The 16,342-nt window shown below is 39.6% G+C and overlaps 1 protein-coding gene across 8 annotated transcripts in view; it reads right to left on the bottom strand.

Moving 5' to 3' along the window:
- LOC145358863 (transcription factor E2-alpha-like) overlaps positions 1-16,064 on the bottom strand; it is a 119,119-nt gene extending 103,055 nt beyond the window's left edge. For 3 of the 8 annotated variants that reach the window (XM_080213207.1, XM_080213211.1, XM_080213212.1), the window contains exons 1-3: positions 15,857-16,062; positions 14,437-14,531; positions 13,793-13,865 (exon numbers count right to left, since the gene is read on the bottom strand). In XM_080213207.1, the coding sequence (XP_080069333.1) occupies positions 13,793-13,865; positions 14,437-14,511 (148 nt within the window). In that variant the 5' untranslated portion in view covers positions 14,512-14,531; positions 15,857-16,062. The other 5 variants (XM_080213213.1, XM_080213214.1, XM_080213210.1 and 2 more) reach the window with 5 other exon arrangements.
- Positions 16,065-16,342: the final 278 nt, after the last annotated feature.

Here is a 16,342-nt window from a genome sequence, read left to right as displayed (position 1 = left end):
CGCAGTTATTTTATTCATTTAATATCAATATTAACACATGGCAGCTTATAAACTATGCAGTTTACAAACAGATATGAGACACTACCTGTACTTACAAGTGGCGTCAGCATTACATGAAATAAGTTAAAGATGCGTTAGACTAGGCAACTTAGAAAGCACATTTGAAATGTATCATTGTTTTCAACTTAAGTTTCAGAGTTCCAAAACAAGGTGCCCCAAAGATCAACTTCAGTCAATGAAAAAAAAATCACATTCTTATGTGCTGCCATAGTGAAAATGTTTCTAAAGTCCAGCTAGCTACCTGCAGTTGTATATCTTCTTGCTTATGATCACCGCAAGCAATTATTCCCATCCAATAATTGATAGAGGCTTAAAGTCTCTGTCCTTCATCAGAAAAAACAAACATTTAGTAAAAGGTCAAAGGGTGACATATTACTACATCTCCCTCTCGCAACTGACACGCACTGAGGAAACAGATCATCTTTCTTGCTTACACATACTGCTGTGTTTCAAGATTTGCTTCAAGTTATATACTTTTAATATCATAAGTCTGACAGTTGAATGGGCCTACAGTTTTCCTCTGCAATTTAAAAAAATATAGACACAAACAGAATGAAGAAGAGCAAGTCAATAGCAGAATTTTACACTCCTTTCTACCTGTACAATATATGTTGGATTGAAAAGCCTAGGCAGAGTGGAATTCAGATACTCCCATTAAAACTGTGCAACTAAAATAATGGTTTTATAAAGGACGCCCCAAATAATACTTGCCCTCTGATTGATTCAGAGTATTGTCTGTATCTGCATTTCTGTAGCATTCAGTTAATTTTAGCATTTATTACAGAGGATGGCATTCAGAATACAGCAGAACTGCTCTCTACTGCATCACTACAGTAACAATATTTAATGAAACCAACTTTGTATGCTCAACCCAGTGCACAATTCCAAAAATCAGCCTAAACCTTGCCAACAGACATGTTTACTGAAATTTATATTTGGAATTACGTATTCTTCATTGTTTATCCATTATAGCTGCATACTCTAGGCAGTGTTTAGATCTGATGATTTGAATTTCCATTCAAAAGAAAAAACAACTTGATATTTTGACTTTTGCCAGCATCATCTGACATAAAATCTGTACTGAAGATACTGATACTATTCCCCAAGCTGACTTCTCTTCTCCTCTCAGAATTGAGAGCAATTCCGCGACCACAAATAATAAAGTATTGAAGTACACAAACATTTTGCTCCAAATCCAGAACCATCACACCCGGTCCAACAAGCATCAAGTCTATACCGGATATAAAATGTGGAAATTTCAGATTTTGTTTACACAAGCTACATTTCCCTGGAAAAGTTAATAAAACTATTAAATTCTTAATTAATTCTTGCAACTGTCACGAGAAAACTGAACACAAATGCAAGCAAAATGAACAGGCATTCATTCATTATCTGATAGTTGCAGGAGATCAAACCACATGAGGGGGTGGTAACTGCAATTTGTCACCACTAAACCCCCAAAGCCACTGGGTCTCTCAGCCACAGATTGATCCGTCACAATACAGGACACAGTGTTAAAAAATCAAGTCGACCAGTAACAACTTATTGAATCCCCTATTTTGTTTAATACCCCCTTGTGAAAGCATACATATCTTACACTTTACTTGCATGTACATTTTGGGACAGCTCAAACTAAACATGAAGACAATCTAAAAAGTCTGCTTCCAGCCAGAACTTACTTACACTGAACCTAGTCATAACATACAATCGAAGCTCAGTGAGGTGGCAATACAGGGTCAAATACACTTAAAACACAGGTGTGTTTTTTCCAAAACAAAAAAACGGTTAAGTACACATCCATGCAAGTACACAAAACACACAAATTATTTCATGCAAGACTTACATGAAAAAATATCCACTTAATGGAGGTCTACAATAAATAAGCCACATAATATGTTAAGCGCCTTATTTTGTTTTGATAAATTTATTTACTTTACAGCACTAATCAATCCCATGCTGGGTTTTCACATAGGTCATACATATCCATTTACTTCAGGCTGCATCATGGCTACAAACAGATTTTAGAACAGGTTCTTGCAGAGACTTCTTTCTAAGTAATGTCTACAGGATCAATAATAGAAGATGTACATCATCCATCACAGTATGCAGACTGAAGGAGAATAATCATGTCTTCACCGCCCCACTTACGTGCAAAGCTTAGACGAAACAAAGAAAAAAACCGAATGATTTCGAAAGCCAATCTTTAACCTTCAAAATTAAACTTGTAGTTTACAATAAAACTTGAAATACTGTTAAAATGCAGATTGTATGGTATAAAAATATTTTTTATTTGACAGAGACCTTGCTGAATACTGCACTACACGTTGGTCAATGATGTCAATGGGACCCCTTACATTTAGTTCCTGAACTGCATATTTACCATCCACATTCAAAAAGTTGAATTGTTGATTCATAATTAGTGTTCTAAACACAAAACAGATTAAACAAACAACAAAACAGATTTTTAAAAAACTCATTAGTAACTTACTTATCTGTCATAGTCAACCATTCCCATCTCTGGTTTTATGTTGCAAACTGAATAAGGTGATGTACTGTGATAGCAGAGTTTCCACTTTATGCAGCTAAAGTTATCCAACAGTTTTCCACTTTGTAGCTAAAATACGTACAGGCATTCTACAAACTCTTCAGAACCACTTATCAGAACTCTAAACCCCATGACTGTAATTTTAGTCTTCACTGATTTGCAGACAGGCTGTCTGAGGTCATTTGTGTCATCAGTGCTTCCAGGCTGCATGATTATTACAGCAAGAAAGAGAGAGCACAAATCTACCAGAGCAATCTGCTGACCACTGAACATTTCAGTGATTCAACTGCAACGCTCACTGTTGCTACAGGCACTGATCAAATTGATGATTGCACAAGGTAAAGAATGGACAGCAAAAGTCAAGCTGTGTCACGTGTACCCCACCAAAATCACCACATTTAAATTACTGGTATTGGTCAGCGCGTGTAGTCCCTACCCATTTAGTGAGGTTGCTTTACAACCACAGTACCATACAGCCTGTCCTGGTCCCCCATGCTGACACCACAGTTAAAGTCTAACAACGCCTCTACTTTCTCAGGATACTAAGGAAATTTGACATGTCCACTACAACTCTCACCAACTTCTACAAATGTACCATAGAAAGCATTCTTTCTGGTTGTATCAGAGCTTGGTATGGCTCCTGCTCTGCCCAAAACTACAAAGGTTGTGAATGATGCCCAGTCCATCACGCAAATCAGACTCCCAACCATTGACTACATCCACGCTTGCCGCTGCCTCACAAAAGAAGCCAGAATAGTTAAGGACGCTGCACACCCCGGTCATTCTCTCTTCCACCTTCTTCCGCTGGGAAAGATTACAAAAGTCTGAAGTCATGTTACCAATCGACTCAAGAACAGCTTTTTCCCTGCTGCTAGACTTTTGAATGGACCTACCTTGTATTAAGTTTGCTACAACTGTTAATACTACATTCTGCACTCTCTCCTTTCCTTCCCTATGAACAGTACTGTGTAGCGTGCAGGAAACAATACTTTTCATTGTATACTAATGCACGTGATAATAATAAAAATCAAATCAGTTGGCAGCCATGTCTAAAGACAGTCACAAAAGCATAAACTTTAAAAATCCAGAGTTGGTTCCAAGCCCTCAAATATTTGATTGTACAAATTTGCCAGTGATCCTATCACTTCTCACACAATAATTGTTACTGCAAGCTCTGGAAAACATTAGTCCAGTGAAACAGGCGGTCAACTTCTTCAGCAAACACCGATATCAATAAATTTGAGAGAGAGAGGCAGAGAGAGAGCAGGACCCATTTCTGCCTGATCTGGAGATGTCCTCACAAAAGAGGAACATTGGATAGCATTAGTCAGGGCTAACTTTGATTGTGTAAATTGGTCAGAGAGAAATTGTTCAGATTTCCCTCTCTTTCCCCACCACCCCCATAAATCCATGTCTTTCCAGCTCACAGAGAAGACTACATAACTCTTGAGATAGGGTGAGGACATTGGGATGCACAAGCAATGCAATGATGTGGGACATAACAGAAGGAACCGGCCATTCTTTTTCTGTCATCTGTTTGCACACCATTGCAAGGGTTAAAGTATCAAGGGACAATGCAATGTCTTAAAAATCAAAAACTCAGTCCCTGTCCCTTTGAACTCCAAGGCCACCAGCATTTCCAGAGAGTTGAAACCTAGATTTAAACTTTTCATCTGAGAGGTGCTGGTACAAAACCTTATTGCAGAAACAAAATTCCTAACATCCAATTCTCTTTGTCATTAACTGTATACCAAAGCATTGTAAATATTGGAACAATGGACTCCCCATAACTTTGCAGTGGTGAGCTTAAGATTACTCTGGAGTAAAAAAGGGGCGAGGCAAAAGAGAGAGAGAAAGAGAGAGAGAGATGCTATTGACGTTTGAGTAGCAAGTTATTGACTTGCAGCATGTTACTCTTATTTTATGTCTGATAGATATACAAAATGTGAACTTACCATTTACTAAGGCTAAGTGTTATTCTTATCTCCAATTCTTTTTCTAAAATCTCGTACGATAATTTGGCTGAACAATCCAAGCTGGGAGCCAATTTTCAGCTGCTGGATGAATTCTTTCAATTTTTTTCTTCAAAGGACATCACTGGGTATTTCAGCCTAAAGGCAACAAAGCTTACTGTCAAAGCAAGCTATCCAGTCAGTGGTTCTACAGGAATGAAGCGTCCACATTCAGTACTTCCAACAGTCAGCATTGGGAAGTGATCATGTGACTCAAGTAATTCACAAAAAAGGTTGAGACATAGTTCTTCAACTTAACCAGTGTAAAATCAGTCTAAGACTAACTTTTAACACTTTTTTCATGTCATGCTAGCTCCACAAGTTCCCAGGGCATAAGTCTCTTGTAAGCTTATGTTGAGGTTCCCAAACTTACAATGGTCTCATGCCAGTTAATTTTGGTTTTAAAGAAAAAGGTTTTTCCTACATACTTAGCCCATTCATTTTAAGATTGCTGCTGGCTATGAGGCGGCACAGTGGCTAGCACAGCTGCCTCACAGTGACAGGAAACCAGGTTCAAATCCCAGCTTGGATTCGAGCTGGGATTCAAACAGCTTGAATCCAGCGTGGAGTTTGCACATTTTCCATATGTCTGCTCTGGTTTCCTCCCACAGTCCAAAGATATGTAGGTTAGGTTGATTGACCATGGTGAATTGCCCCTTAGTGTCAGGGTGACTAGCAGGGTGAACACACGGGGCTTTGAGGAAAGGGGATTGTAGTTGATGCAGACTCAGTGGGCTGAATGGCCTCCTTTTGCACCGTAGGGAGTCTATGACGATAGATGACAAGTGCATCTGGAGCCAGTAGTACAGCAATCCTGAAGTCGATCATACCTCATTATTGGGAATGTCAAAATTACATCAGTTTAATCCTCAAGCTGTCTTTACTTGGCAATATTCCCATTTCCAAATTTAATTTCTAAAAGGCAGTACTTTTCCAAAAAGATTGATAATCACAAAAACATTTCAATTCACTCTAAACAAAAAGTTACACCATCAACCAGGAAAGATGTTAAAAAGCTACTCAAGATTATGATGCCCAAGAAAAAAGCTTAAACTTCAACACAATGACATTGTAACCCATTAAATTTCAGGGGTGAGTTTAACACGATGTTATGGAGCTACTGAAGCTAACAAATTATTTTCAATCTAATGCAACAATCTTGTGAAATACTGTGCAAACAAGTTTGTGAAAACTGCACATATCACTCATATTTGAACATACTTTCATTTAGTTCTCCGCAGCCTTGAGAATATTACTTACTTTTCTAAATTAACAAACATAAACCAAAGTCTTGGAAAACTGTTTATAGCCAACATAAAACCAGGAAAAAGCCTACAAATAACAAATAGATCCCACTGTTCCTGTTTACTCAGAATTCAGCAAGTGTTTTTCGGGTAGTCAGGAAGATTAATTCTGTGGAGGTACCTTTTTTAAAAATAAAGAACCAGGAAGTCTGGAGGCCCATTTTAAAATATTCTAACAATGGGGACACAGTACTGGTTCAAACATGTTGAAACGTCTTGAACCTATCCTGATACAGGCATTAGTCTTTGCCAACCACCATTTTACAGGTTTAAGCCACTGCAACTGAAAACCTATAAACAGAGGAGGTGTGATAGTTAAAGTACATTACAGGCTTATTTTGTCAATGAACAATTTTGTTTTTCAAGCTTTAAAGATACGCGCATTACCTTTTGAGTCAGGTTGAAGCATTTCCAAAGTATGCGAGCTTGACTAAAATTGTAATCAGCCTGAAGCCACCTATTCCATTCTCTCAGCATCCATAGACGATCTATTTTGCAGTGAGGTTAACTTCTACAGTATCATTTAGAACAAAAAAATTCCAGGGATTTCAGCACAAATACCTGCAACATTTCTCAATCAGCAACAAAAATGATGATTGGTAAGTTACATGTCAACTTTGAAGTTTGTCAAAGTTACCAGGTGGCCCAGTGAACTACTTTCACTTTAACCATCAGTTATTTTCCAGCAGGAGAGAACATTAAAACTGTCATCAGCATTCAGGTGCCATTTGGTGGAGCTCTGCTTTCCCCTAACAGCAGTGTAAATCAGGGCTGCTGGCTTGCACAAGTTCTAAAAGCAGGTACGACTCTCAGACAGTGCCTGGTGTACCACTGCAACATAAACACATTATGGGATACTGTAACACATTAATGGTGTTTAATGTGCTTGCTGAAGAAAAGAGTAAATGTTTCGGCACCACTGAAGTGCAGGTTGTTAGTTTAAGCTTTTTCCTTTTGTAGCTCAGCCTTTTGAGAATTTATTGCTTCAACTTCACTTGTTAAGATTAATAAAAGGAACGATCAGGTCATCTAATTTAATTCATAAGGTTCAAATGGAAGGAATCAGCAACAGATAATAAGCCCCAGATCCTGAAAACAATAGAAACGTTTCTTTAACGAAGACTAGATTAGTTTAAGTTTTAAAACAGACATCAAAGTTTCTCTCAACAGCAGACATGCTAAGATGTTTTCTGAACAAAACCACCAGGAAAGACCATTTGAATATAGTACAAGACCTTAACATAGAAGCTGAAATTAGCATCCTAGGAGGACAGAATTAAGTGAAAGCTAGAACAGAGCATATTTTTTGAAAAGAAAATCAAGCACACTACAGCTTTAACATTACTACCGACTTACAAAAGTAAGTCAAGGATGAAAATAACTATTCAAAAGATTACTTAATTTAATTAGTTTTTTTAAAAAAATGCACCATACATCTCAAATTTCAGTAAATAAAACTACCCTTTGCATATTTCAGCACAAATATAAAAAAGTGAGACAGCAGTGGCAACAGGATATTGACATCAGTTTTTTTTTCTGGCTGCGGGTGGGGTGAACAAACTAGCAACAGTGCAAATAATGCTTGAAGCCAGAAAATGAAAGTGACTCCTGCAACATTTGAAACAACAGCAATTGCCATCAATGGCCTGAATCGCAAACCCCACCCCCCCCCAAACCAAACACAAATAGGATGGACTTCAATAGCAAAGCCAATGGATTACAGTAATTGCTCTTACATACAAAAAGGCATTCACATCACATTTTGGATTCTGACAAAATCAATCTTCAGAATCAAAAATTGCAAATTAATTCTGTTTAAAAGGTATGAACCAGCATTCTTAAGATATTCCTATAATGCATGCACATTATCTACCTGTGAGGAATCTCAACCATTAGAAAATTGGAGGCTGACATGTTAAAAATACATAATGCTCCTGATAATACACATTTTGAAAATAGATGAAAGTTCAACAGTTGCTGAGGCGATACAGTAATCTAAGAGACACATCAGGAATGTTTACTTAAAAATCACTTAAATGGGTCAGACAAAGGGTTTGAATTGAGGTGTTACTGGTGATTAGATGAGATAAGTGTGAAACTATTAGCCTTTTTGTCTGCACTCTGCCTGTTATTTCCTGTGCAGAGAATCCCCTGGGGAGTGCCCTGTATTACCCCTGAAACTTCACCCAGGAATATTTCTCGCCAGGAGGCCAATAGTAATGCAAGAGAACTAAACATAGACCATATGACAAGCAATTCATACAAACAAACCATGGTTTCTGTAGAAACTAGAGAACAGAGTACTCCATCAGCTGTTAATTCTTTTCAACTACAGAAAAAGCCCAGCTTGAAGCTGCGCTGTTGCATTCTTGATTTTCTCCTAAATCATGGTTTATATAGAAATATGCACACCACTTAAAAACTCACTTGATAATTTCATTAAAAAAATTTAGAATATTCAATATAATTAAAATACAAGGACAGGAGCCAAAATAGATTTAAAAACCTCAGCCACGTATATATACAGTAGTGCCTTTTAACTTAGAAAAACATTTACAAGCACTTCAAAAGGACACAAGGAAAAACAGATGCCTAGCCAAAATGGGAGAGATCGAGCGCAGGTGACCAAAACCTTGGCTGAAGAGGTGGGTTTTAAAACAGGTCGCAAAAAGAAAATGAACAAACGAGGGCACCTGGGATGGGAATTCCTGACCAGCCTAAGCTACTAAGGTGCCTTTGGCGGCAAGGGGGAGCATGTGCCAAGCTCCTTTGCAACTACAAACATGTGTTGCTAGCAGCAAGCATGGGGGTAAATGTCTGCATTTTAAAGCATGTGTAAATATTGTCAGCATATATTTGCATCTTTTGGATGGTGTTCTATGCACAATAATAGATATCTGCCTGACTCCCTCCAAAGTTCAGATCAATGCAAGAATGATTTTTGCCATTACTTTAAAAGCAATATGTAAATTGATCAAATCAAATAGATCAACTCTTCAAATAGGTCTTAAAAACATTTATATTCTAAAAATTATAACTTTTGAAAGAATGCTGTGTAATGATTGTGCCAGCTTTTAATAATGGACAGTCCAGGGTAACTCCAATGCAAACACTTAGGTAGTCCCCCTCAACTACACAAGTGCACATTCAGCAAATGAACAGCAAATTTAGTAGCACTTTTAAATGCTTAGTCATGTGATAATTACTTTAAAATTCATTCTTCCCATCACATGGGAAGCTGTTGCTCATTCAAAAGTTACTTGTGCAATCACTAACATGTAATAACAAGCTCAGATGATGCCAATAAACTGCACAATAAGATCAAAACTGCTGGTCATTGCAGAAAGATTTTTAAAAAGTCACCACTGAAACACTGAATATATTCAGCAGGAACTGTATTCTGGCCAATGATTCAACTTCAGGTTTTGATGACTTTCACTCATGTGGTTGAAGAACTTGTTGGAATCCCTCAATGTAAGAACCCTGCAATATTGTGGGCCACGGGAGCCTATCACTAATGCCTCATCGACCTATTTGTAGTCCACATCAAAGTCATTCCTGGCTTCACATTCATATTCTAAAAACACAACTTATTTTACCCATGTAAAAGTACTGGTGTGACAAATTATCCAAATGGTAGGTTAGGTACTGCAATTAGAATTTCTAAGTCTTTCATTTTCCATGCAAAATAAATATTTTCTGTATAAAACTGTGGTAAAGAGTGGGACCAAGTCAGGACAATTAGTGATGAACAACACACAAAAAAACATCAGCTCCAAAAGAGGTTGTACAGAACTATTTGGGCATATGATGATTCAAAAACATAGGTAACTTCAGCTTTCTTCCCTTTTATGTATCACGAGCATTGGAAGCAAACCTAGAAGCTTCTGTTGTAATCACGTTTTAAAATAAACTACAGCATCAATGCAACTGCTCAACTATTTGACACCATATAGATTGAAAACATTTATAAAACAATCAATTAAAGTTCAGAGGAAAAATGATGTGGGTCATTGAGATCATTACGCCACATCAAAAATCTCAAAATTTCAATTACACCCATGTAAAAACAAAACAAGCTGCCCAACTGAGCAAATATTACAAAGATATAGGGAATCAGACTGACCCAAACTGCCAATATTGAGTCATATGCATTCCAGATTTTCATACTTCAAAGCCTCACTGGTGCTTGCTCAGTTGCTATACTAAAACATATACTAGTATGATAAATTTATAGAAATCTATATTTAAAACAATAACACCCCAAGGAGCATTAGCAAACAAAATTTGACATCAAGTCACATGGTGATATTTGGGCAGGTAATCTAAAGCTTGACAAAGAAGTAGATTTTTAACTAGCATCTTAAAAAGGAAGCAAGGTTTAAAGGAAAGAATTCCAGAGCTGAGGGCCACGGTAGCTGAATGAACAGTCACCAGTGCTGGAGTATTTTAAAATCAGGGCAGCACAAGAGGCCCCAATTGGAGAAGTGCAGCTACTTCAAAGGTTGTAGAGCAGGAGGAGGTTAGAGATGAGGAGGAGCAGGGTCGTGGAGGCATTAGAAAGTGAGAAATTGAGGCTTTGTTCAACTGGGAGCCAATGTAGGTCAGCGACCACAAATGTGATAGGTGAACAGAACTTGGTGTGGGTTTGGGTATGCGCACCAGAGTTTTGCACCAGCTTAAGTTAATGGAGTGTGGAAGATGGGAGGCTGGCCAGAAGTGCATTTGAATAAATCAAGTCTGAAGGTAACAAAAGCATGAATGAAGGTTTCAATAGCAGATGAGGAGGTTGGGGTGAAGTCAGGAGATGTTACCAATGGAAAGCAGTACAAAACCTACTGAAAATTAAGGACTTTGAATATTACACAAAGACTTGTAATTTAACCTGGCTTTGCATGAGGATCACAAAAACACCTTAAAATCAATGTTTACACCATAAAATAATAGTATTTAGCAGAATTGTCTCTTGTAATTCCTGGATCAACTAAAACCAGCAAGTACTGCATTGTTTTAGTTTGTACAGCCCAGCAGAAAATTGCAACAGTTGTTACTGAAAGATAAATGGACAAGAATTCAACTTCCCATGGCTGGCCATTTTACAAAACGCCATCAAGAAAAACAGCACAACACCAGGGAATTGACCTGCAGTGTGAACGATGAATAGAAGCTTTTATGATTAACAGTATTTTTAAAAATATGGCTCAAGTTTTTCAATCTGGAGTGAAAGATTGCAATTAAACTGCATCCTTCAATTTTAAAAAATGCCCATCATTATGCATTTCAGTTAAGAATACTAATTTGATCTCACTAAAAATATATCCTTCCCTCTACAAAACCCTCAAAGCACAGCTACAGTACTAAAAAGCATTTAAATTTACAAACAGTGTTATGTATTTTAATACAACAACAGATGTTGCACAGGGAACAAAGGCTGTAATTCAATCTCAGAATTCAACAGGCTTTCATAAATTCTTCCAAGCTTTCCCATTTTCGTTCAAAGCACTGGCAAAAACTCGTAGAGGTTGGAGGACTGGCAAAAGCCCCAAAACACCTCTTTTTGGGAAAGCCAGACATATCTTGTTCCACATAGGCATTTGACAGGCCAGCAGAAGGCCTCTGTCTGGGATCAAGGACATTGGGGGCACAAGTCAAAGGTTGGCAGCTTTAATGAACAGTGCCATCAGGCATCTATTGGCTGTTGCCACTAGGACACCTACCTGAGGCCTAGTATAATTGCTGGATCCTAGGCTGGGGATGAATGGTTGTAGGATGGGAGCGTCGCAGTAGGGGTGTTGCCAAAACAGTCCAAGAGGTTGGCTCTCAGTTCCCACCTTCTTGTTGTTGGGTCCTGCCATCAGGTAATGAGTGCCTTTGAACAAGAGACTCTGCTTGGGAATCCACGCCGATTCAAAAGTCCTGCTCACCACATTGAGACCTCCTCACCCACCACTGGGTTACTATCTATGGATGAGGCCCTTAAGGGGGCATTAATTGTCCACTTAAGGGCTTCAATGGGCAGCATTATGGAGAGGCCATCCATGGATCTTCCATTCACGGAATCAGGGCAGAGACAGCAATGTGCTGAGGTATCCATCCTGCCTCCTTTCCACTTGCTTAAATGCCCTGCGATGATACTTGTCACAGAAGGTGGGATGGTGGCACAGTGGTTAGCACTGCTGCCTTACAGCTCCAGAGACCTGGGTTTGATTCCCAGCTCTGGTTAGCACTGCTGCCTTACAGCTCCAGAGACCAGGGTTTGATTCCCAGCTCGGGTCACTGTCTGTATGGAGTTTGCACGTTCTCATGTCCCCCACAGTCCAAAGATATGCAGGGGTTAGGTGCATTGGCCATGATAAATTGCCCCTTAATGTCCCAGGATGCATAGGTTAAAGGGGTTAGCAGGGTAAACGGTGTAATGTGGAAAGGGTTGGGTGGGATTGTCGTCAGTGCAAGCTCGATGGACCAAATGGCCTCATTCTGCACTGTAGGGTTTCTATGATTCTAGGAGAGGGCAGAAGATTCTGTTCATTAGCCATAAATTTAAACTGAATTACATCCATCTCAACATCACTTTTGTACGCAACTTCAGTTTGTCCCCACCCCCCACCCAGGGGGTGGGGAGTGGGGGGTTAAGACAAGGAGTAATCTTAAATTGGAGAAAGAGAATGAGCATGACTTGAGGTATTCAACTGACATGGGAGTTTTAGTAAAAACATGACACTATTCATTTAAAAGAAAATAATTCGGTTGTTACGAAATTCAAAAGCATGAGACTTCTTATTTCCCGTCATTTCTTTTATAAAGTCTCTAGAGGGAAGATTTATTTCAATTGTGTTGCCACAACAATGTATAACTGAAGGTGTTTGAGACCTCAGGAAGTTATCTGCTTCTTCCAACCCACCTCCACCACGCACATGAACTATAAATTTAAAACTGGAATGTGATTAAAGTCAAACACTCAATATGTACTACACTCTACATTCAAAAGACAACTTAACATCTGTTGCATAATATTTTTCCCAATATGAAATATTTTCTTCATGTGTTAGACAAATAGAACATTTTGAAAGGCAATTTCTACTGAACTGTCTAATCTAAAGTGACCACTTATTAAAGAAGTTCTCTCCACCTTAATCATGACATTAGCCTGCATGGTGTGGAAAAACAAATTATAAGTTTTAAATATTTAAGTAGTTACTATCAGGGAAAGTGAACCCAAATACCAATCTCAATTTTACATACGTGATAGTTAGCATTGTAAATGTGTAACCGTTCACACAGATCAATCATCTTGCAGCCTGCCAGTGATGCTGAAGTACAAAATCCACCAATAAAGGCAGAGTGCAACATATTTCATACAAAATTAGTGGCTTTCCTAGCAAGGATACCTACTTATTTGTATATATAAATCTAACATGTGACAATCACTAGGCACAAGGTCCACAGCTATATAAAATGCAGTTTCTGGTAGAAGAGATGTTTGGGCACTACTTGAAACGTGAGACTCTAGCTCCAGTGTAAAAATCTATTGATGTTGGATTTTATCCAATTAAATAGGAAAATCGTCAGGAAAAAGCCACATAATTCCTATTTTTTTTTGTTCAGCAAAACATTGCTTCTTTTTACTACTTCAGTGAAAACCCTTCAGGTTGCATTGTAAAGATACCTCACTCTACTTCACAATCCCCAATTGTGAATTACAATGCAAATTTTAATATAGATCAATTTAAAAAGACTTAAAACAACTAGTTCTTTCTACTTACAACCTCCACGCAAAACATAGATCCAGAGTCTAAGGACATAAAAGGCCATAATACCACATTCACATGTGTACAAAACCAAGCCCCCAATAAAATATGAACAGACTGTACCTGTTCCCCCAAACTGGTTGCTTCCTAACGTGGTTGGTCGGTTCTTTCCATTAGATGCAGGTGGAGAAAACATCTAAGAAATAAAGAATAAAATATCATTTGCATAAAATTATTCTTATAACTGGGTGCCAAATCATTCCCTCCCCCCACCCCCCGAACAGCCAGGCTGAACAATATTACTACTTTTATCCCCTCTTAAAAGCAAAAATATTTTGGTTATGTAAATTCATTAAAACCACAACCAAACTCGTCATTTTCACTCTAGTTCCACTAGTCTCAAAGTGCATCATTTGCTCCGTGTAATGACTGCATTTTGGGACTACCATACTGCAATACATTTTATTAGGACTAAACATCACGTTAAAATAAAAGTACTCCCAAACAAAAGACTGCCAAGTGCGTACACATTTTGCTGGAGCTCTTCTGACACTATCACCACTGTCTCTGGCTAATGGCTTTCCCAGAAACTCCCCCAACATCGGAGTGGTTGTATACTTTTTACACAATCAAAAAAAAGCACATCTACAATCCGCGAAATAGCAACACAAACTAGTTACTCTTTCCCCGTAATTACATTGAGAGAGAGAGATCCTGCAAAGAAAAATATCGGTCACAAATACATGGTACACCGTCATAATCCTTACCGCACTGAAATCCAGCAAGTCGCTGAGTTCTTTGTCCGTCCCTATGGCTGCCATTCGCTGTTGCTGAGGATTCATTTTGACAAATTAAAACACCCCTAAAGAAAGGTTTAAAAAAAATAAATGGAAAGCAAGCCTTACTACCCTCGACTAAATGCGACGTTAAATCACGAGAATCGAAATAGCCCAGTCTTCGAGTAAAAAGGGGAGGGGGATCGATTTGACATTTTATTCCTATTTTTTAATGGGGGGGGAGAAAGAGGGAAGAAACATTTAACAAGTGTAAAAAAAGACAGGACCACTGACGGGGGAAGTAATCAAAAATTTACTTAGGACAACTAGGCTCGGGACATCAATTTTTTTTGGGAGGGGGGAGAAGAAAGGAGAAAAAAAGTTGAGGGAAAACGTTTCCTGCTTAAAAAAAACATTACCTCAGCTCCTCGCTGGCTGAATCCATTCCATTAATTCAATCCTAACCACTCGGGAGTGTAAGGGGGAGAAAAAAAATTGTGCATGTGCGCCCCTCACTCGGAGAGTGAGTGAGTGGCTTGCAACAACTTCCAGAAAGACATTAAATAATAGAGACCAAAAAAAGGCAGTAAAAATTTATTTCTTTCCAAAAGAGAGCGCGACCCCCCCTTCCCCTCCCCCATCTTCCATCCCAATCCAACACTTTTAGATGGGGTTGGCGGGGGGGCGGAGAAACAGAATCGCTCCCAACTGCTGGCCCCAAAAAGGGCAACAAACCGCCCCCCCCCCATTCAACCCAATACTTCTAAACGGGGCTGTGGGGCGGGGGGAAGAATAACTGATTAATAATCGCTCCCAACTAATGGCCCCAAAGGCTAACAAATCCCAACCAATACTTTTTTTTTACACATTCTATATTTTTGTGAGGTGTTTACACCCATAGGACGCACACCAAGTTTTTTTTAAAAAACACGTTTTATAATTTTTTAAACATACACATATTTAGTTTTTACGCCGATAGGACACACGCAAATAATGTATTTAAAAAAATTTATACCGATTACTGAAGGGGGGGGCAGGCAAACAGAGACTGAGGCACACAACTTTCTGCCCTGCGTTAACAATGAAAAAAAAGTACAACGCCGTTTGTTTACCTCTTCGCCGAGCATCCGAAAGGCAACATTAAATGGAAGGGAAGGGAAGCGGGACCCCCCCTCTCCCTCTCCTCTCTAACACTAAACACAAACCACCGCCGAAGCTGCAGTTGTGTCCGCCCTTATTGCCCCCCCCACCACAGCAGTTTTAAAATATATATTCCCCCCCTACTCCTGCCCAAAACCGCCGCAAAAAAAACTTTTTCATTAACAAAAAAAGAGCCGAGAGAGAGACCAAGACGACCGCGGCGCTCCAGCTACACCGTCACAGAGGCATTCCCAGCGGCCGACATATTTACCCTCTTCAACATGAGCACATTGGAGAGGCGGCGAAGATATCCATGCGCCAACATCCGGGGGCTCATCCAAACACACACACACACAAAAAACTACTTGAAGAATATGCCCGCCCCGGAGGGCAGGGGAGGCCTTTCAGCAACGGGAGGGGAGGGGAGAGAGAGACAGAGATGAGACGGCTGGCTGGCTGGCTGGCTGGGGGGGAGGGGGGGTGAATGCAGGGCCGCCGCCGCCACCACCGCCACCGCGAGCTTCGAAGCCAAACGCGCGCCCGAGCTGGACAATATCGTTCGTAGGTGGAGGGGCGGCTCGAGACTGGGGAGAGGAGAGAAGGAAAGGGGGTTGAGGGGGGGGAGGGAGTGGGGGTGGAGGGGTACCCTTTGATTGACAGCCGGGGGAGCGAGGGGGGAACCGTTGGCGTCCCGGCCAATCGGCGGGCGCACCCGGCTTTGATGGACAGGTGGAGGGGGTGTGGAGAAGGCCAATGG

The sequence above is a fragment of the Carcharhinus amblyrhynchos genome, chromosome 26 (genome assembly GCF_965287045.1).
Source record: "Carcharhinus amblyrhynchos chromosome 26, sCarAmb.v2.hapA, whole genome shotgun sequence".
NCBI classification, from domain to species: Eukaryota; Metazoa; Chordata; class Chondrichthyes; order Carcharhiniformes; family Carcharhinidae; genus Carcharhinus; species Carcharhinus amblyrhynchos.
The sequence above is the reverse complement of the archived record's forward strand: the minus strand, read 5'-3'. Positions and strand labels throughout refer to the sequence as shown.